The 22,691-nt window shown below is 58.9% G+C and overlaps 2 protein-coding genes across 4 annotated transcripts in view; both read right to left on the reverse strand.

The window, feature by feature from the left end:
- MRC2 (mannose receptor C-type 2) overlaps positions 1 to 10,740 on the reverse strand; it is a gene marked incomplete at its 5' end in the record, with an annotated part of 28,783 nt that extends 18,043 nt beyond the window's left edge. The window contains one exon of the mRNA XM_082494944.1: positions 10,650 to 10,740. Within this exon, the coding sequence (XP_082351070.1) occupies positions 10,650 to 10,740 (91 nt within the window). The remainder of the gene's footprint in view (positions 1 to 10,649) is intronic.
- An 8,906-nt stretch (positions 10,741 to 19,646) lies between these two features.
- The window catches only part of TLK2 (tousled like kinase 2), a gene marked incomplete at its 5' end in the record, with an annotated part of 44,758 nt that continues 41,713 nt past the window's right edge, over positions 19,647 to 22,691 (reverse strand). For all 3 annotated transcript variants that reach the window (XM_082495084.1, XM_082495083.1, XM_082495082.1), the window contains one exon: positions 19,647 to 22,343. In XM_082495084.1, the coding sequence (XP_082351210.1) occupies positions 22,170 to 22,343 (174 nt within the window). In that variant the 3' untranslated portion in view covers positions 19,647 to 22,169. The remainder of the gene's footprint in view (positions 22,344 to 22,691) is intronic.

A 22,691-nucleotide genomic window follows, 5' to 3' on the forward strand; every position in this document is an offset into this window, starting at 1 on the left:
CCGTTAAAAAAATTTGCGAAGCAAACAAGAACGTTGGGGGGAAGGTCTCCCATCGCATGAACAGGGCGCGATGGAAAATGTCCGCACGCAGCCGCGGCTCCTGCGGGCACGGCCCCAGCAAATACGAAACGTCACGTCGGGACCCTCCGAAATCCCAGCCCAGGCGTTGGGAGGCGGGAGCAGAGCGAGGGGAATCGCTGCCAGCAGATAAAGCGCGAGCGCAGCTGCGGAGGGGAGAAAGGCTGATCTCCATCCCGGCTCCATGCACGTCCCACCGTCCTGCCCGCTGCGACGGCGCAACTTGGCATCCCCACGGCAATTCCCCGACCCCCAGCATCACCAGGGGCCACCCCAGCACGTGAAGCCATCTCAAAACTTGGATAAACCAGTAAACCCAGGACATCACACTGGGACGTGTTGCTCCAGCTGACGTGCAATTTTTAAAATACGCTTTATTTCTTCAAATGCTTCTTTCTAAGCTAAAAAAGCCGCCCCGGGGGCTCCACACAGCTGCTTCTGGCCCCAGCCCCCCAGCAAAAAGCCGCCCAAAGCAGAATGTCGGCAAGACGACTTTTGTTGGGGTTTATTTTGTTTTAAAAGTGACCTTTTTTTTTTTTTTTCTTTTTCCCCCCACCACAAGCATTCACCAGAAGTCAAAGCGAACTCACGGGCCCCGCTATATTTAGCTTTGGTTTGCTTTGGTTTTTTGCCACCGTAGGAATTTTTTGGGCTGAAAAGGTTTTCATTTCCTATTCCCCCGGAACCTCACCCTGCCCCAGCTATGTTGTTACAGGCGGCTCCGCCACATTCGAGCTACAAACAGCTCAGCTCAGCGAACTTTCCTGATTTGTCTCTGAAAGGAAAAAAGAAATGGAGGGAGGAAGGAGGACACCCCCATTTCATTTTGGAGCTTCAGCATCGACCCGGCTCCAGAAAAGAAATGGTGTAAAAGGCTCACTCCCCAGCCAAGATGACATCAGCGATGACCTCAAATTAAAAAAAAAAATAAAAAAGCGAAGCCCATTCGCACGGCCACCTCCGGGGACCAGACTCTGTGCACGTGCGATTGGAAGAAGAAATGTTTAATTTCTTGGAAAATATTTTTCACATACGAAAAAACAAGCAAAAATTCAGACGGGGCCGATTTTAGCCGCCCGAAGCTCAGGTCCCTTAAACCGGTGGTGGTGTTTCCCCAGTGGGAGCTGGCTTGATCCTGACCTGGACATCAGGCGACTGGCTCATCCCCCCACCAAACACCCGTCTCACGTCCCGGCATCATCCATGGCATCCCCCAGCCCATCACTCGCCCCTTCCCGCGTGCAGTGAGGGGTGGTGGAACCCACCACCAGCATCAGGGACGTGGCGGGGGGGGTGGGGGTGTCTTTAAGTACTTCTGGGGTGATGCAGCATCACTGCAGTGACCCGTTGGAGCCAAGTACCAGCGCTCGGGCAGGATGACCCTCCCCGGGTCACAGGCTGCGCCGCGAGGAGCCAAACGCCCTTTGGTACCAGGAATAGGATAAACTGTTCAACTGCAAGCACCGCCGTGGCCGTTAGCAGCAGGGGTCAGCAACGGGACACCCTTCTCTGCTGATCTGCTAACCCGGCTTTGTTAAAAAAAAAAAAAAAAAAAAAAAATTAATAGCAGGTCGGAAAAGCCCTGGAGGCAGCCCCAGGAGTGGGTGTCGGGGCGCTCAGCACCGCATCGGGGCTGTGCAGCACCGCGCAAGGGCGACGCTCGCCAAGAGCCACGCACGGTGCTCAGAGGAAGCTGTCCAGACTGGAGAAGGCAGCCCCGTGGCCGGAAAAGCACAAAATATCATTTTACTCTAAAAAGAGAAGAGCTGGAGGTAGGAAATTACAGACCAAGAGTTTTCGGCTGCCCCCGCACCCTGCTGGCAGCTCAGCCCACGGCCCCTTTGCTCGAAGCAGGCAGAAGAGGGCACCAAATGTGCCCCCCCCCACCCCCTTCCCCGGTCCCTGCTGTGTCCTGGAGGAATGGGAAAGCTTTGCCACCAGCTCAGCCCTCCCACCTCCCCAGCGCTTCCATCTCCTCCCCTTCCAAAACCCGCCGCGCGCCGCAGGCGGGGAGCCGCTGCCGGCCAGGCTGGAGCCGGGGAACGACGACCAACACGAGCTCAACCCACGTCACGTGCTGCGCTTCACCCAAAATACGCTTTTCTTTCACTTATTTACAGGGAATTCGGGGCTGGCTTGGACCCCCATCGATGTCCCTGGCACCGGCAGCGGTGCTCGCTCCAGCCCTGATGCACTGAAAGGAGCTTTCCCGCCTCCCCGACGCCGCTCCCGGCACGGCTGTGCCTGATGGGCTTCGACGCCTACGGAGGGAATGGCTCCCCGGGGTACCGACCGTCGTCTTCTGTGCGGTGCCCCCTTGCTTCTGCCAAACGCGGGCTCTTCCCGACCACCTCCCAGATGCCACTTGCGGAGAAACCCCCCGGAACGCGGCCGCAGGGGCCACGCCGCCAAGCACCGGCCTGGCTGCGGCCGGCTCCAGCTCCACCAACCACGCTCAGCACCGAAACCGAGCGCCCCGGTGAACTCTCCCTGCTCCCAGCCCGGCACCCATGACCGGGAGGGATGTGGAGTTGGGTGGAACGGGGCCCAGATTGTATCAACAAATCCTTTCTCCCAACCTGGTATCCCGCAGAGCAATCCCAACCCTCGCAGGAGGCAGCTCTGGAGGAGCATCCCAGCGGGACCGGGAATGTCCCCGTCCCTTCCAGGGCCCCCTCTCCTGCACCACCCTCCGCAGCCATGGCACAGCTACGGGTGACTCCTTTCAGAGATGCTCCTCAGGTTTTCGCACCCTCCTGCGGACTCAAAACCCCACCGGCAGAGCTTCCCAACCACCCTCCGGCTCTGGAAACCCAACTATGGCAAACACAGGCAGATCCTCCTCCCTGCCCCGAAGAGGAGCTGCCTGCGCACCCCCTGCCTCTCCCCCCCGCATCCTACACCCTCCGAGCGGGGCCGGCTCAGAGCAGCTCTGCTCCACCACGTCCTGCTCCTCCTCCTCCTCCTCCTCTTCTTCCTCCTCTGCGGAGGACCTGCGAAAGCCAAGCCAAACCCCACGCTTTCAGCAAGGATGCTGTCTTGTCCAGCCACGCAGACACCTGGATGCTGCCTCCGGCTTACTGGTACAAGCGTGAAAACCAGCTGGTGCTACACGGCAGCGTGGTGGTGGGGAGAGCGGGGAGCTGGGGCTGCGAGCGAGACACGCTCTCCTCTCCCACGGGGGAAATCCTGGGACGCTCGCGCTTCGGCACAGCGGGAAAAATCAGCTTTGGCACCGGCAGCTGAGTGCTGAGGAGATGGAGAAGCTGCCATCCTTTTGGGCAGCCCTCTAGGCGGTTTATACACCCCACGCCTGGCTCCAGGTTCTCTGGTTTTTTTTTGGTTTTTTTTTTTTTTTAATTAAAAAAAGCAAGTTTTTAGCCAGCAGAAAGTCTGAACTAAAGGCAACCCAGCTCAAGCCTTCCCACAACAGCTTTACCACCCCACAGCAAATAAGGAAAGCTTCGCAACCTACAATTTTGGGGAACGTAGGCAGCACCGGATGAGAGAGGCAACAGGGATGGGGAGGCTCCAGGGGACAGTTCGGGGCTCTCCGGGTCAAGAGGGACAGGGAACTGCTGGAGAGGGTCCAGCAAAGGGCTACGGAGATGATGAGGGGAGTGGAGCATCTCTCTGATGAGGACAGGCTGAGGCACGTGGGGCTTTGCAGTCGGGAGAAGAGAAGACCGAGGGGGGATCTTATCAACGCTTATCAATCCCCAAAGGGCGGGTGCCAGGGGGTGGGAACAGTCTTTGTTCAGTGGTGCCCAGTGACGGGACAAGAGGGAATGGGCACAAACTGGAGCAGAGGAAGTTCCATCTGAACCTGAGGAGGGACTTCTCTCCTGTGCGGGCGGCAGAGCACTGGCACAGCTGCCCAGAGAGGGGCTCCCAGCTCCAAGCCTGCTTGTGCGGGAGGCTGAGCACGCACACAGCAACGGGGATGATCCCTTCCTCGATGGCTTCTGCGCTGCGGACACGGCCCGAGAGGTGGTTTGCTCCAAACCACTCAGCAAAGGCAGCAAATCCCCCAAACCCGGTGTGGTGCTGCAGCCGCAGCAGCAAACTGGGCTCCACTGGGGCTCCGAGACCCAGGAAGTCCTTGGGAGCTGCAGACCCCCGTGCAAGGAAAGCAAACCCGCTAACGAACGCCTTCATTCGGATTTGTGAGCCCAGGCAAGAGTTTCACCCGTAACATCCTGCAGCAAGAAATCCACCCGTCACTCGCCCGGTGCATAAGGGAACCTCCTTTCCGCCTGAACCTCCCGGTTTCACGTGCTCTCACCCACTGGAAAACGGGGCAGAGCAGCCCCAAGCCACCTGCTCCAAACCACCGGCTTTTCAGCCCATTATTGCCACCTGAGGACGAGCAGCAGCTCCGAAACCCACACCACAGCGAGGGAGGAAAAGCTGCGGGAAGCGGCAGCGCGTTCCCAATAAACACCGTGGGGGTGCCCCACGCGCTGGGGGCGGGGGGGGGGGGGAAAGACGAGCAACAGAGAAGCAAAACCCCCTGGAATAAAGACAACAACAGAAAAAGAACCAAAAAGTGTCGCCTGTGGAGTACAGGAGGGTTTCACCGGACAGCGCGAGGCTCTGGCGGGCGCAGCTTGCGCAGATTCGCAGGAGGGGAGGGAACCGCCGCGGTGGGGAGAGACCCAGCCTGAAAATTCACCCTCCGGGGATGTTTGGGAGCGCAGGACCCCCGGGCTGCCCCCCAGCACCGTGCCCGGCCGGCTCCGCCGACGGCTGCAGCAGGGGCACAGAAAAGCCCCATCTCCATCCTAAATTCTTCCCGGAAAGAAGCTCCCGGCACAGCCCGGCGTCACCACCGCTGACATCCGCATCCGCGCCCCAGCAGGGGCAGTCCAGGCGCGGCTGATGCCATCCCCAAGGTCTCGGCGTGGAGAAGAGCAAAAGCACGGCCACTGCCTCAAAGAGCAGCAATTTTTGGCCCGAGGAAGGAGCCCGCGTGTCCCTCCAAGGCCTGGGAAAGGGACGCAGGCGCTGATAAGAAAAGGAGTAACTGTACCCGTGGGAGCTCCCGACGGCAGCGCTGGAGCATCCCCGCTGCCATCCGCCACGGGGTGCGAGAGCAGCCCCAGAGCATCGCTGCTCTACCTCCCCCCCCACCCTGAGCTGCTTCTGGGCATCGACAAACTCTATGCAACCCCTTAAAGAGGAAATTCAGATTAGAAAAAAAAAAAAACAAACCAATAGATAAATAAAAGGGAAGGCTATGCAGGCAGTACCAGCAGCCCCATGGCACGCCGGCAGCTCCTGGCTCAGGAGGGGGCACCGGCACCGCTCCCCTCTGCTCCGCAACCGGTGGCAGACACCGACCGCGTCACCGCCGGTGCTCCTAAATTAGTGGTTTGCATCAAACCAGCGATGCTGCCCGAGGTCCCGCAGGCTTGTCCCAGCCCAGCACAGCCCCAGGGCTCAGCTGGGGCCACGCTCGGCCGAAAACGGCTCCGGGCAATCCAAACCAAGCTCCAGAATAAAAGAGGGGGGCTGTTGTTTCGGTTTTTAAAAATAAACCTCGGGGAATGAGCAGCAGCTCGCTCGTTACAGGGAAGAAAGCGAAGCTCCCGACGGTCTGGCGGAGGGGACGGAGCAGCAGGACCCGCACTTGGAGCCGAAAAACGCCTCTTGGCTCACCCAGCGGCGCGGAGAGAAGCTGCTGTTTATACGGTGGGAGCCGTACGAGATGAGCTCCTTACTTGGCCGCGACCACGAAGGCTACCTACCACCCTGCTTACGCTCCGCTGCCTCGCAAAGATTTTGGATGGGGTCCACATACCGCGTTTCAGCCTCTCTGCAGACATTAGTAAGTCCGTTCTCCCCGCACCCTGTCTGGGATGCAGATGAAGAAAGGTCCAGCTGTTTTCCACGGGGGATGTTTGCCCGTGGGCAACTCAAGTGACTCCCCCACAGCCGCGGCAGGGGACAAGGGAGCCAGGAGCCCCAGCATCCACCCTCCGGTACTCAGCAAAGGGTGGGAAGGATGTAAATCTTCCCCAAATTTCCCCCAGCCCCTCTCCAGGCTCCAGCCCCGCAGCGGCCACGCACATCCAGAGGTGGCAATCCCAGGTCTGCCGACTCCCCGGGAAGGCAGGGAGAGGAAGGCAGCGCCATCATCCATCTGATGGGCTCCAGCCGGGATGGAGGAGCGCGACGGACCCACCAAGAGCACAGGCAGGAGCGGTGATGGACGGGGCTCCCCCGCCCAGACAATCCCTCCCGGGACACGGTGGCCAGGCTCGCCGTGAATGTCCTGTCCCACATACGTCTTCTCACCCAGCCACAAAATTTGCCCCCGATTTGCTCACCCCGAAGCATCTCCCACCGGTAGCACGGACACCCCTGGGGCCAGCAAGTTTGTGGCCACGTCCAGGGGTGTGATGTGACACGGGGGACAGCCCCGACATGTGTCCCCATAGACATCACAGACATGATTCCAGCACAGTTCGCTAAAGACTACCAAATTTTTCAACACTACTACAGAAACTCCCCAAAAGAAGTAGTAAAAAAATAAGATCCAGAGATTTTTTCCTCCCTTGTTTCTCCAGCACCGTTCCCGATGTTAATACCCCAAGCGGCACCACCAGTGGCTCAGGACAGGGGATCCCCCTTTCCCACCACGATCGAGCCCATCCGCGCAGCACGGGTCAGCCCCCGCTGTCCCACAGCTTTTTTTTTTTTTTTTTTCTTTTTCCCCAATTAAAATGATGTTTAACACAAAGCTTTTCTCACCGGGGGCTCTTTGCTCGCCTCGTGCCCAACCCTCAAGGGCAAGACCGGGGTAAATGGGGCTGTTCCCTGCGGAGCCCAAAGCCGCCGTAGTCTGGATTCAGGAGGAGGAAAGGGCTCCATCCCCCTGTTCCTGGTCTCAGCACCATCCCGCAAACACCCTGTTTTACATGGAAAATCCCATTTTCACCCCTGTTGTGACGGCGCGAGGTGCAGCACCGGACTGAGCTCTCGCTGGGGATGAAGGGAGCGTCGTGCTTGAAAAACGCCCTGTGCCCCCTGCAAACATCCAAAACTGTGCTCCCAGGCGAAAGAACACTCCCAAGAATTTGCAAGTCAATCCACTAATCATTTTCTAATCCTTAATTAATTAAAGATGGGTCCTTTAAGAAAGAGAGCATCTGTGTGGGTCTCTTTTGGGCTCTGAGTAATCTTAAGAATGAGAAAAATGTCGATGCTCCGCGGTCTCGGCGCAGTTCAAATTAATTAAAATCCTGCTCCTCGGCTGCACGTGAAGAACAAAATTTCACAAATTGCTTAAACAACCCTTCGAGGACACGGCCGGGCCGGGGCGGGCTCGAGCGGGCTGCCAGGGCGGCCGCCGCACACGCTCCCACCGCAGAATCGGCCGCGCTGGATGGAGCCGCGGCGGGGTGCGACGCACCGGCGAGCAGCGCCGGGACCTCCGGCAGAGCTGCCGGCGCGGCCACCGGCCCTTCGCCGCCCTTCTCCGAACAGCCGCCGAGGTACCACAGCCGGAGTCTCCCGCTACGGATTTATCCGCTGGAAAATTGAGCGGACAGCAATTGTACCCCCTCCCAGCAGCCACGTGCTTCGATTTTGGGGAAAAAAAAAAAAGTTTCCCTGGAGAATATTTAAAGAAGGGGGAAGGCAGGAGAGTGCCTCTGCCCTGCAGGGAAAGGTGCAAACCCCAGCCAGAAATAACGAGGACGAGAGAAAGCCACAACGTGGCTTTAACCATCACCGGGACCTCGTGCCTGAAAACGCCGTCTCGCGTGCCGGCAAGGTGTCCCCGGGCGGCACCTCCACCCAGGAAACCTGCTGGGGCCACCACGCCGCCCCGGGTGGCTCTGCGGGAAGGGGACGGGTTTGTACCCAAAGTTACATTCTCTTTTGCTTTTCATTCTTGCAATTCTTGCGCAAGCGGTCATCCCTCGGCCCCGTCCCGCCCGGCCGGCTGCTGAGCCCGCCAGCGTGCCGGGGCGGCGAGGTCCCCGCCTGTCCCCTGCCAGCCACGGACCCGCCGACGGCCAAGCCGCCACCTCCATTCCCCTTTGCTGCTGCGAATAAGCCAAAGAAGAGCGGGTTATAATTTCTGGGAGCCGCATTTGCCGTGCCACAAGCTGTTTCCGTTGCGAAGCGGGAAACGGGGAGGGAGCTTCACGCAAAGGCTGCTCTGTTTGGTTTACGGGCTGGAAATTCTTCCCCGGGTCCCTTTCGCCCCCCTCCCTCCCCGCGGAGCCGAGGCGGCAGCTCCTGCCTGCGGCCGCGGGCGCTCGGTCCCCGCACAGGGCACCAAACGGGTGGAGAAGCTGATCCACAGCGCCGGCGGCACCACGTCCCCGCACCAACGCGGGGACCTCGTCCCGCCTGCAGCCGTGGTGGGACGGGAGCTGCTGCCTCAGTTTCCCCAAGAGAGGCGCGCGGTGCCCGAGCCACGCTGCAGGCACGGGGCAGCCGGCAGCGATATCCCACCGAGGAGCCACGAACCGCCTGCCAAAAGCCCTGCTCCAGCTTCCCGGCTGTCCCGGAGGCGAGGATTTGGCATGAAACCCCCCAAGGAAGCGTCGGCTCCCTGGGGAAAGCGACACTGTCCACCGCGCCGGCCCCCGCCGAGAGCGTCCCTGCAAAGAGCTCAAGGGACTCGCCTGCCCCCATCCCAAAATCCCCGTGAGGGTCCCATTCCCAGCTGCAAACCCAGCTTGGTGCTGGGCGACCTCGGACGTGGCACCTCCATCGGCGCCATCCCCTGTCCCCTTTGCCCACTGGGTCAGAGCCGGGGCGACGCTGGGGAGAGCAGCGGGAAAGTGAGGATGGGGTGGGGGGGAACTGGGGGTCTCTGCACCCCCGCGCCAGCGGGACGCTCAGCGGGAGCAGCGCAGCACCGCGGGCCGCAGGCGGCTCAAAGCCGCCTTGTTCCTCGCCCGGCGCGGGGTCGGCTGCCACCGCGCTCCCGCCTCGCCACGCCGCCACGGAGCGCCGGCACAGAGGTGCCTCTGTCCTCCGACTCGCGGCACTCGCCAGACCTGGATCCCACCGACATTTTTCAGAGCGAAAACAGCCAGAATCGTTCCTTCCAGGTAGCTCAGCCCTGCTGAAATCAAGAAACCCCCTTAAAAGCCACAAAAGGAGGAATTCACGGCCCTCAAGGAAATTACGGGGAGGTTTAACAGGAATTCAGCTGCGGAACATCGGAGGTTCAGCTGAGATGTCCCCAACCGGCAGCTGAGATGTCCCCAACCGGCAGCTGAGATGTCCCCAACCGGCAGCAAACCCCGCCACCGCTCTCCGGGATGTCCCGGGGTACGGGGGGGGGGGTCTCCTTCCCCATCGCCGTCTCCTTTTCTCCGTCTCTCAGACAAGCGGATTCTCCCCGTCCGTGGGGGGCTGCATCCCTGGCTTGGCACGGTACCGTCACCCAACGGCAGCACCACAAAGCGACGGCAAACCCGGGTTCGCCCCCACATCGATGCTCAGCCCCGGGCGGCCGCTGGGCTGGGGGGAGAGGGGCAAGTGGGGGGCAAAAGGGGAGAGGAGGAGGGGAACGGTGCCCTCCCGTGCTGCCGTTGCCAAATCTGCTTTGGATTTGCTAAACGGCCTCTAATAAAATAGGCCAAGGGTTTACAGTTGTTATTGTTCAGGCGAAAGTAGCCCAATTTTGCTCTTTTTTTTTTTTTTTTTAAAAAAAAAAAGTTTTCTCAACAGGGCCAAGTTAATCCAAGGAAGCAACAAAAGCCGTTCCTCGCTTCTGTGCAAGACCATCCCGGGGTAAAAAGTGTCTCAAATGGCAATTCCAGGGGCCGTCCCGAGGAGCCTCAGGCGTCTGGCACATGGTGTCTTCAAAAAGTTTAAAAAAAAAAAAACCAAACCAAACAAAAAACCTACAACCCGTTGGATTTATTGTGAGAAGTTACCAAAAAAAAAAAAAAAAAAAAAAGGAAGTCTGCAAATACCCACTCGGGGCACTTTTCTATAGGATTAACACGCCGGGAGAGGCGGGGGGGGGGGTCAGGGGGAGGAAACCTCCAACAAAACACTTCGGCCCCTTCCCGACCTCCCCCTCCGCGCACTGCCCTCCCCGGGGAGACAAAAGGCCGGAGCGGGGCTGCGGGACGCTGCGGGCCGGCGGCCGCCCCCGACACCCCCCCCGGGCTCCCCCCGCGGCCGCGGAAACGTTTCCGCCAGGCTCGCCAGACGCTGCGTGGCCGCACGGCGCGGGGAGTTAAAACTAAAAATAATAAAAAGCGAGCGAAAAGGCGGCGGAACGGGGAGAAAAAGCGACGCGGCCAAACCGGAGAAAACAAAACGCGGCGGAACGAACCGCCACCGAAGGAGGACAGAGTAAAACAAACCGCGATAAAAGCAAATAAAACATCCCGGGAGGAAATAAACCGGAGGGATGTGAACCGCGCCGGAGCCAAGCGCCCCCCTCCCCCCCCCCCGCCGCCGGGGGTCCCGCCGCCTCCCCCCCTCCCCGGGGGGGGTGTCCCCATCCCTCCCCGCGCTGCTTCCCCTCCTCTCCCCCCAAAATGATAATTAACTCGATGGGAGGGGAAGGGGGGGGGGGGGTGTCCCACCTGGGTGCGCAGCGCCGAGCACCAGCTGGAGGCCGAGGAGGCAGCAGAGGGGGGCGCGGAGGGGCCGCGGTGCCGCCGAGCGGAGCCCCATGCCCGGCACTGCCCCGCTCCGCTCCGCTCCGCTCCGCTCGGGGCCTCGCTGCTCCCTCGGCGGGGCCGGGGGACGGCGGGGGGGGGGGGGCGGCGGAGGGGCGGGCGGGGAGGGAGGGGAGGGGGAGGAGGAGGAGGAGGAGGAGGAGAAGGGGGAGGAGGGACAGCGAAAAGAGAGAGGGAGGGGAGAAGGAGAGGGGGAAGAAGAAGAAGAAAAAAAAAAAGTAAAAAAAAAAAAATTAATTAAAAAAAAAAAAAATCCCGAATGGTGCGCGGCGGGTTGAGACGCTGCGTCAGCCGGAGCCGCGCTGCCGCCCCCCCCCCCCCCCCCCGGTGGGCCCGGGCCGAGGCGATGGGGGGGGACCGGGGGGACGGGGGAAGCGGGGGCTCCGCCGGGGGATCCCCGTCCCGCCGCACCGCCCGGCGGAGGGGGTGGGGGGCGGCGGGGTTGGGGGTGACGGTGGGGTTTGGGGTGATGGTGGGGTTCGGGGTGAAGGTGGGGCTTGGGGGTGGTGGTGAGGTTCGGGGTGAAGGTGGGGCTTGGAGTGAAAGTGGGGTTCAGGGTGATGGCGGGGTTGGGGGCAATGGTGGGGGTTGTGGTGATGGTGGGGTTTGGGGTGAAGGTGGGGTTTGGGGTGATGGATTCAGGGGTGATGGTGCGGTTTTGGGTGATGGTGGGGTTTGGGGGTGAAGGTGGGATTCAGGGATGAATGTGGGGTTTGGGGTCATGGTGGGATTCAGGGATGAAGGTGGGGCTTAGGAGCGAAGGTGGGGTTCGGGGTGAAGGTGGGTTTGGGGGTGATGATGGGGCTGGGGGAGATAGTGGGGTTTGGGGTGAAGGTGAGGTTCAGGGGTGGTGGTGGGGCTTGGGGGCGAAGCAGGGGCTTTGCAGGATGGCCAGCGCATCCCTGCAAACCCCCGGGGAGGGCTGACTCCACCTGCCCAGGGGCCATGCAGCACCCCCTGCACCCCAGGTGGCCCCGATGCCCCAGAGGGTACGTGGGACATGCCCACAGTGCCGCCAGCCCCACGTCAGAGCCGTGAGCGAGCGCCTTCCCGGGCCCGAGACCTCAGCATGGGAGTCCACCTCCGCCCGGGAGAGTAGCCAAGGGCCGCCGCAAACTGCCACTGCGCGTTTTGGGTGGCACCTCTGGGTGTTTGGAGGGATTATCTCACCCCAAGCACAGATTGCTGAGCCAACCCCGCTGAATCCTCTTCCATCCATCCATCCATCCATCCATCCATCCATCCCTCCATCCGTCCCTCCCTCCCTCCCTCCCTCCCTCCCTCCATCCCTGTGGCACAGAGCCAGGCAGCTCCTGTCTCACCTGTGGGTGGGGGATGCTGAGGCCGGACACAGCTCGTTTCTGATGGATCCACTTGACCCCTCACTGTACTTTGGTTCGGGCTGAGTAAGGAGCAACAGGCCCCGGGTCCTGTGGTGAACCCGTGAGCTGGAGAGCTCCTGGCTCCCATGTAAGGGAGTGAAAGTGCCTCAAAAAGGTATTTTTGAAAGGTGGTTTTGAAGCCCAAAATGCAAGATCACCCAAGTACGGAGCAAGATACCAGAGCTGACATGAAGACATCTATCTAGTCTATACTACTGACCAGCAGCCAACTGCTTCACTCCCACCCGGAGTACTGCCTCCAGCTCTGGAGTCCCCACCATAAGAAGGCCATGGACCTGCTGGAGCGTGTCCAGAGGAGAGCCACGAGGATGATCCAAGGGCTGGAGCACCTCTCTTATGAGGAGAGGCTGAGAGAGTTGGGGCTGTTCAGCCCGGAGAAGAGAAGGCTCCGGGGAGACCTTATTGCGGCCTTCCAGTCCCTAAAGGGGGCCTACAGGAGAGCTGGGGAAGGGCTTTTTACTGGGGCATGTAGCGATAGGACGAGGGGGAATGGCTTTAAACTGGAAGAGGGCAGGTTCAGATGGAAGATTAGGAAGAAGTTTTTCCCTGTGAGGGTGGTGAGGCCCTGGCACAGGTTGCCCCGAGAGGTTGTTGAGGCCCCATCCCTGGAGGTGTTCAAGGCCAGGCTGGAGGTGGCCGTGGGCAACCTGGGCTGGGGAGAGGTGTCCCTGCCCAGGGCAGGGGGGTGGCACTGGATGGTCTTTAAGGTCCCTTCCAACCTAAACCATTCCATGGTTCTATGATCGTGGCGCCTTCCACCCACCCTGCCCGAGAGCAGCCTCCAGCCCTGGGGTGGTGCTGCAGCCCTCCGGCTCTCTGGGACTCTGCCGAGGAGCATGGGGCGAAGAGCATCGCCCAGTACCCGGTGTGGATATATCCCGTATTCAAGAGCTGAATATAAAAGGCTTTTAAAAACTTTTAGATGTTTTTTAAACTTTTGGTGGAAAATGTTGGAAATCAGCATTTTCCCGGCTTTGTTCGGCTGTTGGGCTGCGTGTTTCCGCACGAGGAGGCTCGCTGCCACGGGAGCCACACGGGCACCACGGATTCCTGCTCTGGGGGGGTTCTTCGGTGCTAAAAACCATCAGCACCTTAAAAACCATCAGCACCAAAACAGCGCGGGTGCTCGCCTCCTGCTGGAGGTCTGGTTGGGGGTAACAGGGCAGACGGAGCACCTGGAGGGGATTCAGCATCGCAATTTGCTTGAACCAAATAAAATCCCCAAATCCCTGAAACCCGGGAGGAGAGAATTCCCATTTATGCAGCTGGGCACTGGCTCAGCTGGGCATGGCTGCTGGAGAGCCGGTTCTCCTCCGGTTCTGGAGCAATCAAGAAAGCTTTGAGAGGGAAGGTGGGAATATGGGGAAGTGCGGTGGGACCCACGTTGGGTACGTTGAGTTTTTTTTTGCTGGGGATTTTGCTGGGAAGCCCTGGGGCGGCGGCGCAGGCTGGGACCCGCTGTGTGCTCCCGCACCCAAGGGTTGTGCTCAGCCCCACCTGAAACCAGCAAACAACTCCTTCCCCTGATGGCTGAGAGGGTCCAGCTGCTCTCCTGCCATTGCCCACAGCATGGCAACGTGGCACCGTGCAAAGATTTGGTTGTACCGGTGCAGAAAAGGTGATGCCTGTGGTACCCATCCCACAGGAGCATCCCCGAGCACGCAGGGGCTCCTCCTCGGGCTCTCCAGGGATTTGGGCAGCGCGGGGGGGAGGCACGTCAGACCTCGCCACATAGACTCTGCCGTGCGAAATTCAGGCGGGATGATGCTTTTCGTCAAGCCGAGAGGATGGCAGCGCTCCCTCGAGCAGGGAGTGGGATCGGGCCCGGCGTGGGGAGGTGCGTGTCCTCCAGCCACGTGTTGTTTGGCCGCTCTTGTGAAAATAAATGAATCCGTTGTTTCCCAGCAAGGCAGGAAGGACCTGCAGACCGGGGCCAGGACGGGCTTTGGGGGATGCAAACCCTCCAGGGGGGCCCCAATTAAACACATCAGCATCTGGGCTGTTGGCTTTTTTAAGCCAGGGATTATTTTTTAATTGAGGCAGCGCCGGGAGAACAGCCTCGCTCACCCTCCGTGGCGGGATGGGCGCCGGGGGCTGCCCACGGGGAGCGAGTGCGACGGCCCGGAGGAGAGGAGGGGATTGCCCAGACCCTCACTCCCATCCCTAAACCTTGGAGACAGCTCCCGGGGGATCCCACCCACCGAGGCGCCAGCGGCTGGACGCGATGGAGCCGTGACGTCCCACGAGTGGGACCCTCCATCCACCCCGGACAAACCTGATGTCCCTTTCCCAGGAGGCAAATCCCGTCCGAAGGAGGGGACGGGGCAGAGCCGAAAGGCTTTGGATCCCACGGAGCATCGCTGCCTCCTGGCCTGGTTCATCCCATGTCTCGGAGGTCCCTGTGATTAGAACATAATTAGCACTTCCTAATAATTAATTCCTCCAACATGGGCCAACAGCTCCTCACCCGCTCTCCTCCTAATCCGGTTTAGTACCAGTTCAGTTGCTACTCGTCGGAGCGGATCGGGAGGAAATGCATTTTTCCCTTCCCCTGGGATGTTTCCAAGCTGTCTGACCTCTCTGGCCCTAACGAGCTGCTGCCAGACGAGGGGAGGCGGCCGCATGCAGGGGATGGCCGGCCGCGCCGCCGGCCGCGCTCTCAGGAGAGCGCTTTGCAGCAGGCGAGGGATGGGAGCGATGGGCTCGTCCCGGCAGTGTCTGCACTTGGGACATGCAGTGCCTGCGGCCGATTCCCGCAGTCGGAGCATCTGTATCTGTCCCCTAGTCGGAAAAAGAAATGCTGTTTTTTAGCCGAAGCGACGTACTGTATGGGGATGGTCACAGTGGAGGGGCTGCAGTGGGATGGGGTGAAACTGCATCAACTCGAGTGAAAGTCCCCCTGCAGAAGGATTTGGAAAATATTTTGGAGATGGATCTGCGCCACTCGCCCACCGTTGGTTACAGCTCTGCCCTGGTTGGGAGCACTGGTAGAACATGGGTCAATGGGGGATGCTCAGCTTCCCACAGATTGGAAAATAAATGTTGCTAACGAGCTGTGGGACACATCCATTCGGGTGGCACCCAGCAAGTTACTGAGTTTGGGGCTGATATGGGGCACATTAGGTGTTTGCTCACGCCAGAGGACAGGATTTGGGGAGCTGTGGACCACAAGGGCAGCGTCCGTAGCACCAGTCTCGAGGGCAGATGCTCTGCAGGATCTGTACCAAGTTATCAGCCACCTCTGAGGAGGTCCAACAAAAGGGTCTAATTTTAGAGCCCGGGGAGGACACGGGGGTACCATATCCGATCAGGGAGGCTGCACGTCCTGCTTGATTGCGCTCTTCCAGGGGTGTCCCCCGCTTTCCGCAGGACTGAGGGGCTCCGGGAGAGCAGTGCTGGGGAGCAAAGCCCTGCCTGCAGGCAGCGGCTGTCGAGGGGCTGCTGGTGCCACGGGCTTCGCATCGCCGCGGCAGTCGCCGCCGGGGACGGGCAACACCTGCCAGGCTCCGCCGCGAGCTCAGCCCTCCGTCCGCACCGCCCCGGCCTCATCCTGGCCCCCGAACGGGACCGGCAGGGCCAAGATCAACACCCACCTGGCAAGCGCTGCCGCGCTGAGGTCACCGCTTAGGGAAGAGGCCGTCTCGGCGTCTGCTGGCTCCTCTCTCCCCCGCGCCGGCAGCAGGGGAAGGCCACGTCGCTCTCAACCCGTTGGAGACAGGCGGGGGACGGCACTGGCAGCCCCAGTCCCAGCGATGGAGAGGGCTTCCCCCCCCCCCCCCAGAACCCGCTGCCAGGCTCTGCGTTGTGGCCAGCGAGGGGTGGTCAGCAGCCCCCTCGCTGGAACGTGAGGCTTGACACGTCCCCCAGCACGGCGGGGAACCCGCACAGGGTACGGCAGAGGACTCGTCCCCAAATCGCATTTGCAGCCTTCCCTCCGAGGACGAGCCTGGGGACACCATGTGGGGGCTCAGCTCCTCCGCAGCCCCGGGCGCGTTGGTGGCCATCGGGCGCCCGGTGACGCTGATGCTCCCGAGGGTTTGGTTTTCCCAAGCGCCGATGGGTTCGGTGCTGGGAGGGGGGGTCTCAGTGCTGGTGGCCGGGGCTGCACCGTCCCCGACACCGCAGTTTGGTCCCCGTGCTCCTCGCCTGAGCGCAGAAACACAGCATTGAAGATAAGCCCCAGCTCTGCTCGACACCCAGCTGCGGGTAGAAGGATCCCGGCCAAAAAGAAGGGCCGTTTCCCTGCCTCCAAACTGACCGTCCCCTCGGCCCTTGGGAGGAGAAGAGGGGGCTTTGCCAGCCACTGGGGTCCCTCCAGGGGCTCAGTCAGCCCCTGACCCCCTCCCCAAATCCCTCCCCAACCCCCCTCACTCCCAGCGCCGCGAAGGGGGTCCCTTTGTGGGTTCCCCAGGCTGCGGCTCTCGGGGCTCTTTGCTGCTCTTCTCTTCTGCAGCCCTTAAAAGTCAGGCAAGTTCAAGCTGCAAATAATTTATTAAAACCAGATGTGCTCTCTCAAAGCTGCCACGAGGAATTTCAGGGCGCTCCAGCCCTGGGAGGGCCAGCGCCGAGATCCCTGCCCTTCCGCCGCGGGGGCGAGATGAGGCCGGGGGCTGCCCGGGGAGCAGCGCTGCCCTCCGAGCCCACTGCCTCTCCTTCCTCCCTGGCCTCCTGGGAAGGAGCAGCGAGGAATTCCAGCCATTCGCAAGAAATTCGCCTTTTAGAAAAAACACTTTCTCCGCATGACTCAAGAGCAAATTAGCAGAGCCGGGTTGTGGAGGGGGGAGGGAAGGCAGCTGGGAGAGCGGCGGAAGACAGCACATCCCGAACAGCATCTTCCTCCCACCGGAAGATGGGACAGGACCAGGGAGCGGAGCTCCCACCCTATCCCGCGGCCCTTCCAGCAGGAGCAGCACCATCCAGCAGCCACGTAGTCGGCCCTCGATGCTTCGTTTCCACCTCCGCCACTGCCTTACCTTGAGCCACGGACACCATCTCCTTTTGGTCCCTTTCGCCTGGAGGGGTTTTGGCATCGCTCCCAGCCGGTCTCCTGCGTTGGGGTGCGAGCCGGTGGGTTTTCAAGATTAGCAGGAGCCGGGATGAGGCAATGCTGAACAAAGCAGGTTTTGAGCCCTGATCTTGATGTAAAGCTGAGCCAGGCCAAGAGCAAGGAGGTTGCCGACACGGCAGCCCATGTCCCGTGGACACTGGCCAGCGCGTGCTCGGGGCTCCTGCGCAGCCAGCGGCTTCGGTCAAGAGAGGACAGAGCTGAACAGGGCTGGTTTTTTTTCTTCCCATGAATACAAACCAGAGCACCTTATAACCCACCGCCTGCGTTCCCCGTGGCTGCTTGAGTGGGGATGGGAGATCGGGGCAGCACGAGGGGCCAAGCGTCCCTGTCTTCACCCTGCTGCTCCCCACAGCATCCCTGCATTTTTAGCTCCATCCATCCATCCATCCCCTTTTTACCTCCAGCTGGACCATTGCACCCCTCTGCCCCGTCCCTGCAGCCCAAGTAAGAGCAGAGGGGAGAGCAGCTCGGGGCCAGGGCTGCCTGTGGGCTGGTGAGGCTCACCCCACGCACTGGTGGCTAACCTCTGTTTTTAGGCTTTACTGGACCAGCTCGAAGCACTGAGCCTCCCCTGCGCTGACGCAGCAGCCAGCCGGCATTTTGCTGCAGCCGAAGGGTGGAGGGAGAAGAAAGGTTGTGGCAACTCATCCCATGGCAAGATGCAGGGCTGGGAGCGGAGAGGAGCACGGAGGAGCGTGCGGCGCTGGCAGCAGCACACAGCTCCTCACCAGAGAGCACGCGCCAGCGGCTTTTCCCATCCTTCGCGCCCCCACGCAGTTAATGCATGAAATGAGAGTGTGTCTCAGCCCGGGTCCCGGCTCCCACTCCCCCACCCGGCGCAGACAATAGCGTCCTTGTGGCCAAGACGCCTGTTCCTGGGTGTGAACGTGGCGAGGGGACGGCGAGCGGCTCCGCGTTTGCTTGGCCTCTCGCCCCCACCCAGGGCGATGGCCGTGGGGCGCTCAGCTGCCCCCGAGGGCAGCGCTGGGGCCAGGGCGAAGCAGAAGCCGTGCGCACATCCACGTGCGGTGATGGAAACTCAGGGTCTCGGTGCAAAGATTCTTCAGCATTTGGCAGAAAAGGCACCTCGGGACTGGGTGGGAGTCAGGGCTGCACCGGGTCCTGCTTCCACAGGCTTCAAATCGCCTCTCCCCCTCCACGCTGGGAGCGAGAAGGTTTAAGTCAAGGCTGCTCGAGCCAGGCTCGCGTAGCACCCAGCAAATAACATCCTCCGGCAGCAAACCCCAGGGAGACACTGGCAGCGGTAGCAAACCCCGTGTGGAGAGTTTGCCAGGTCACAAAATAAACTGGGACCGGCCCATTTGGCAGAAAGAAGCTCATTTCATAGCGTGACTCCTAACCGCTAGCGTAGGAGGCGCAGCATCCAGGGAGGCAGCCCCTCATTCCCGCTGGCATCGAGCTGAGCGCATAATCCCGCGTACGTCCCTGCTCCCGGGCACGCCGCGCGGGCGCGCTGGGTACCTGGCCCGGAGGCCTGGCCGCCGCGGGATGCTTGTGCATTCGCTGCTGAAAGGCTGCCGCCGCCTCCCCCTACCCAAATCTGTGTCGCATCACCAAAACGGGCACAGGGGGCCAAAAAATAATCAATTGCAGCAGCGGGGAAGGAAGGGAGCTGCTCTCGGTGTTCGGTTTCACTCGCGCTCAGGCGAAAGCTGACTTGAAGTTAAAGCGCAGCAAGAGTGACGTCAGGTTTGCAGAGAAACCCTGATCCCCAGAAACTCTTCCTCCGGAGGAACCAGGCTCCAGCAGGCAGGTACTACCCGCTTCGTGGTGGGGATGCCCCGCACAGGAGTCGGGAGATGCCCACGGAGGAGCGGGGCACGTGAACGGGTGCTCCCCGGTTATTAGTCCGGATAGAAGCAGACTTGACATCTTCAGCTGCCAAGCTCCTTTTTCATTTTCTATTGTATGTTTTTAAAGCTGACAAGACTCAGCCATAAATTAAGGAGCTGAGTTCATCGTCACTGCTCAACGTGGATGTGACCGAGACCGGAGCCGCGGCACCCGGGGGCTGAGGAGCGGCTGACAGGCTGCGGCCACCGGCTCGGCACAGCCAGCCAGGGCATGGGAGTTCAACGCAAATTACCATCACCAGACAAAAAAAAAGGTGGTTTTTGTGTCCCAAACATACATAGTTTCTTAAGGCAACTGCTACTCTACCAAGAATGAGGGACAAACTTACCTTGTCTCAGTCTTCCAGAACAAGATCGATGCCAGAAATTAACTAACACATGGCAATTTTCAGCGATTCCCCCCTCAGATGCAGAGATCTCACTGCTCTGAGCTGTTGAATGCAACCTTCCTCCATCCTTCCTCATCTTGTCCCCCGTCACCTCCGCGCAGCCACTGCAAGAGAGCTCGTGCCAACGCTACAGAGAGCAAAACAGTTAAGAGCCAGGCAAATCAGTTTCTTAAAACTTATTTTAATATCCATGTCTCATCTGTTGGGTAGAGCCAAAACAGTCTGGCCTGGTTTAAGTTACAAATTCTTCATACACTTTTCTTTAAGTAAATGAACAGTGTGGCAATAGGGCTGTTATTGGAAGTGAAACCCATATTAACAAGGAAGTGTCGCAGCCGGACTTCTACCAGGGTTCTTCACTGCTATCAGCCCCGGGGAAAGGCCAGCGCTGTCCCCAGGCCCCCGGACGGGTGTCGCACAGCAGGAATCAATGCATCTGACACAAAACTAATCACACCCACAGAGATAGCACACACTGTATGTCCAAGAAACAACAGGACTGGGATAGAAAAAACCCTTTTAGAATTCTCCCCGATGCGGACAGACACCAAATCATCAGTTTCAGCAAATGGGATGAAGCATCAACCCTGATTTCGCCTGACAGAGGCTGAATAGACATGTCGAAGCGCTGCTTGCTAAACAGTTAACTTCTGGAACAGAGCAGCAGGGATGGAAAGGGCTAAGATATTATGGCTGAGGATTTAAAGATGCAGTATTTCTTTTCTTTGTTTAAAACGCTACAGTTTAGAGACCACCTTAATGCAGCTGCAAGTGAATACATCCAATTAAAAGCCCAAGAGTCACTACAAAACTAGGAATAAAAAAGCAGCAGGGTTCTCCACTTCCCAGGCCCATTGCTGAAGTTCAACAGACTCCTCCATTTTTCAGTTAACCAAAAGTTCCTGATCAGGTTTAAGCATAGTATTTGCAGACGATGGCTTACAGTAAGGCAGACAAGTGATAGTTCTCTCTGAAAGTGCGTGATGGAGAACATCGCTTGCCACGAGAATGCCATTCGGGTGAGGAGCGCCCCGAACAGCCCACGCACTGCCGGAGCTGCGGGAACAGCCCTGGCGGTGCCACGCAGAGGACAGTCCCCACCACGGTGGTCTGGGTATTGGGTTAGGAAGTGCGCACAGGGTACTTTGTTTTTTAAACACCACCCTGAACCGCGGTAGTGCAGCACTCGGCTCCCTCCCGAGACAAACCTTGCTCTCGAACACTGCATCTTTAAATATTTCTGGCTATGAACTCCTGCCACATGTTAGGAGCACTCCAACCTGGCTGCCACATGTTCAAGTGCTGTGCTTTTTGTGTGTGTTTTCTGTTTTGCTGCAATGTGGGGGGAAAAGGGGGCAGAGCGGGGACAAGAGGCTTGCGTTTCACAGCAGGCAGGCTCCAGCTGAAGGTGTAAGACCCCTCCAGGCAGATTACAGAAGGGAGACAAAAATAATAATTAGATTGTTTGCTCCCTTCAAGAACACTATCTCATTCCCTCACTTGAAATCGGACGCAGCGATGGCAGCAAGTTAGGAAAGTCAGCAAGTTTTAAAAGGAACGCGTTAAGGGAGAGAGGAAGCTTTGCTGCCAAGTCACCTAACTGAGAAGAGCAGACAAATCTTCAGCTTCAGGTTTTTGTAACACGAACAAGGTATGTACAGTACTGTGTGAGCACAGATCACACCTGCGATCAGCTGAGCTGTGCTCCGATTCTTTCCTGTTCGCCGCCTGCCTTTTCAACAGTCAACAGACAGCACGCTCACGAGAGCGGAGAGCACGTCGTGAACGTGTCAGGGTGCGTTTTCAAAAAGAACAGCACTTCAAATAAATTAAAAAGGTGCAACCGTTGAGAGCGCTATGAAGCAGCAGCTGAAAACCTCGTGGCGGTCTGAGCTGTGATCCACTCTGATCACAGGAGATCTACGCAGGCCTGTTCTCCCGCGGGCTTCGCCGCCCTCCCGAGAAGGTGAGTTATTCCTAAGAGGCCACCCCAAGGGAACAGAAAGCTGCACCATCCGCAGAATGAACACTGCCACGAACCTGCTAATATGGGTTTCACTTTGAGACCAGAAAACTGTTTTCTTCCAAAAAATTGTTATTTTTAAAAAACTGAAATTAATTAGGGGTAAAACACTAACTCTAGTGCCATGAACAGGCAGGATCAACTTTTTTCCCCTCCAAAGGGCAAAGAGTCATATACCATCCCCAGCTGAACCTTGGTGCTTCGAGCTTTTCAGGAGATGTTACCTAAACTTTATTAAAAGAAAAAGAACAATGTTTAAATATCAACACTGGACTAGCCCAGTCTTTTTCCAAAGTCCACATTCTTCATATGAAGCACACACGGCGTCCTGGATTCCCCAAGGCTGCATGTTCAGAAGTTCACAGTACATGGAACCATGTCTTTTTGTATTTTCTTGAGTTTCCCCTCCTTGCTCAGAGCAGCCACCCTTTGTGGTCATTTACTGGATAAACCTCAAGCCATCTCCTATCCGCATGGCTTGGCCTAGATGCCGAAGGTTTTCTTGATGAGAGTTGATGTTGTCATGCTCTATGGATGGAAAAAAGCAAGAGAAAAAAAGCACCTGGTACAGGTTTCTTGAGACCCTTGCAGATTCCTCTATTCCAAAGCTGTTTCTGAAAGTCTTTTTGCCGGATTCTCAAGCAGTTTTTGGCCTATTAACTCTCTCTCAGTTTGAAGAGCTGTTATTGGATGTTCCAGAGGTTGATGCAATTGCAGCTCCAGCTGGGCTGCTTGTGGATACAGATTTGCGGATGTGAGGCAGCAAGTATGGGTCACAGGCCAGCTGCTGGACATCTATCCGATCCTCCTTTCGGTAGGCCAAACAGCGTCTGATAAATGCCTGCACACACCCCAAAGGCAAAACGAGAATTAGTAGACGGACAGAAACGGGAAGCTTTCTTTGACAGGCAACTCTTTGGGAGCAAGGCCAATCTGACAACCCCAGCGCTGAAATTCCTTCCCCAGTGGCCACAGAGAGCGCCCAGCTCCTACCCCAGAAGCTCATCTTTTGTCAGCAGAGCGCACGGGCAGAGGCACGCGCTGCTCTCTGTTAGTCCTCAGCCTGACAACTACAGCAAGGCGACGGCACTGACCGCTCTGCAGCAGGCGAGCGTTAAATGCAGAACTTCTTGCTGGGTTTAAGGAAACTCAGAGGAAGGAACTGCCAGCGCTGATTGCCGACTGACAG

The sequence above is a fragment of the Vanellus vanellus genome, assembly GCF_965231255.1.
Source record: "Vanellus vanellus genome assembly, chromosome: 24".
In the NCBI taxonomy this organism is placed as follows: Eukaryota; Metazoa; Chordata; class Aves; order Charadriiformes; family Charadriidae; genus Vanellus; species Vanellus vanellus.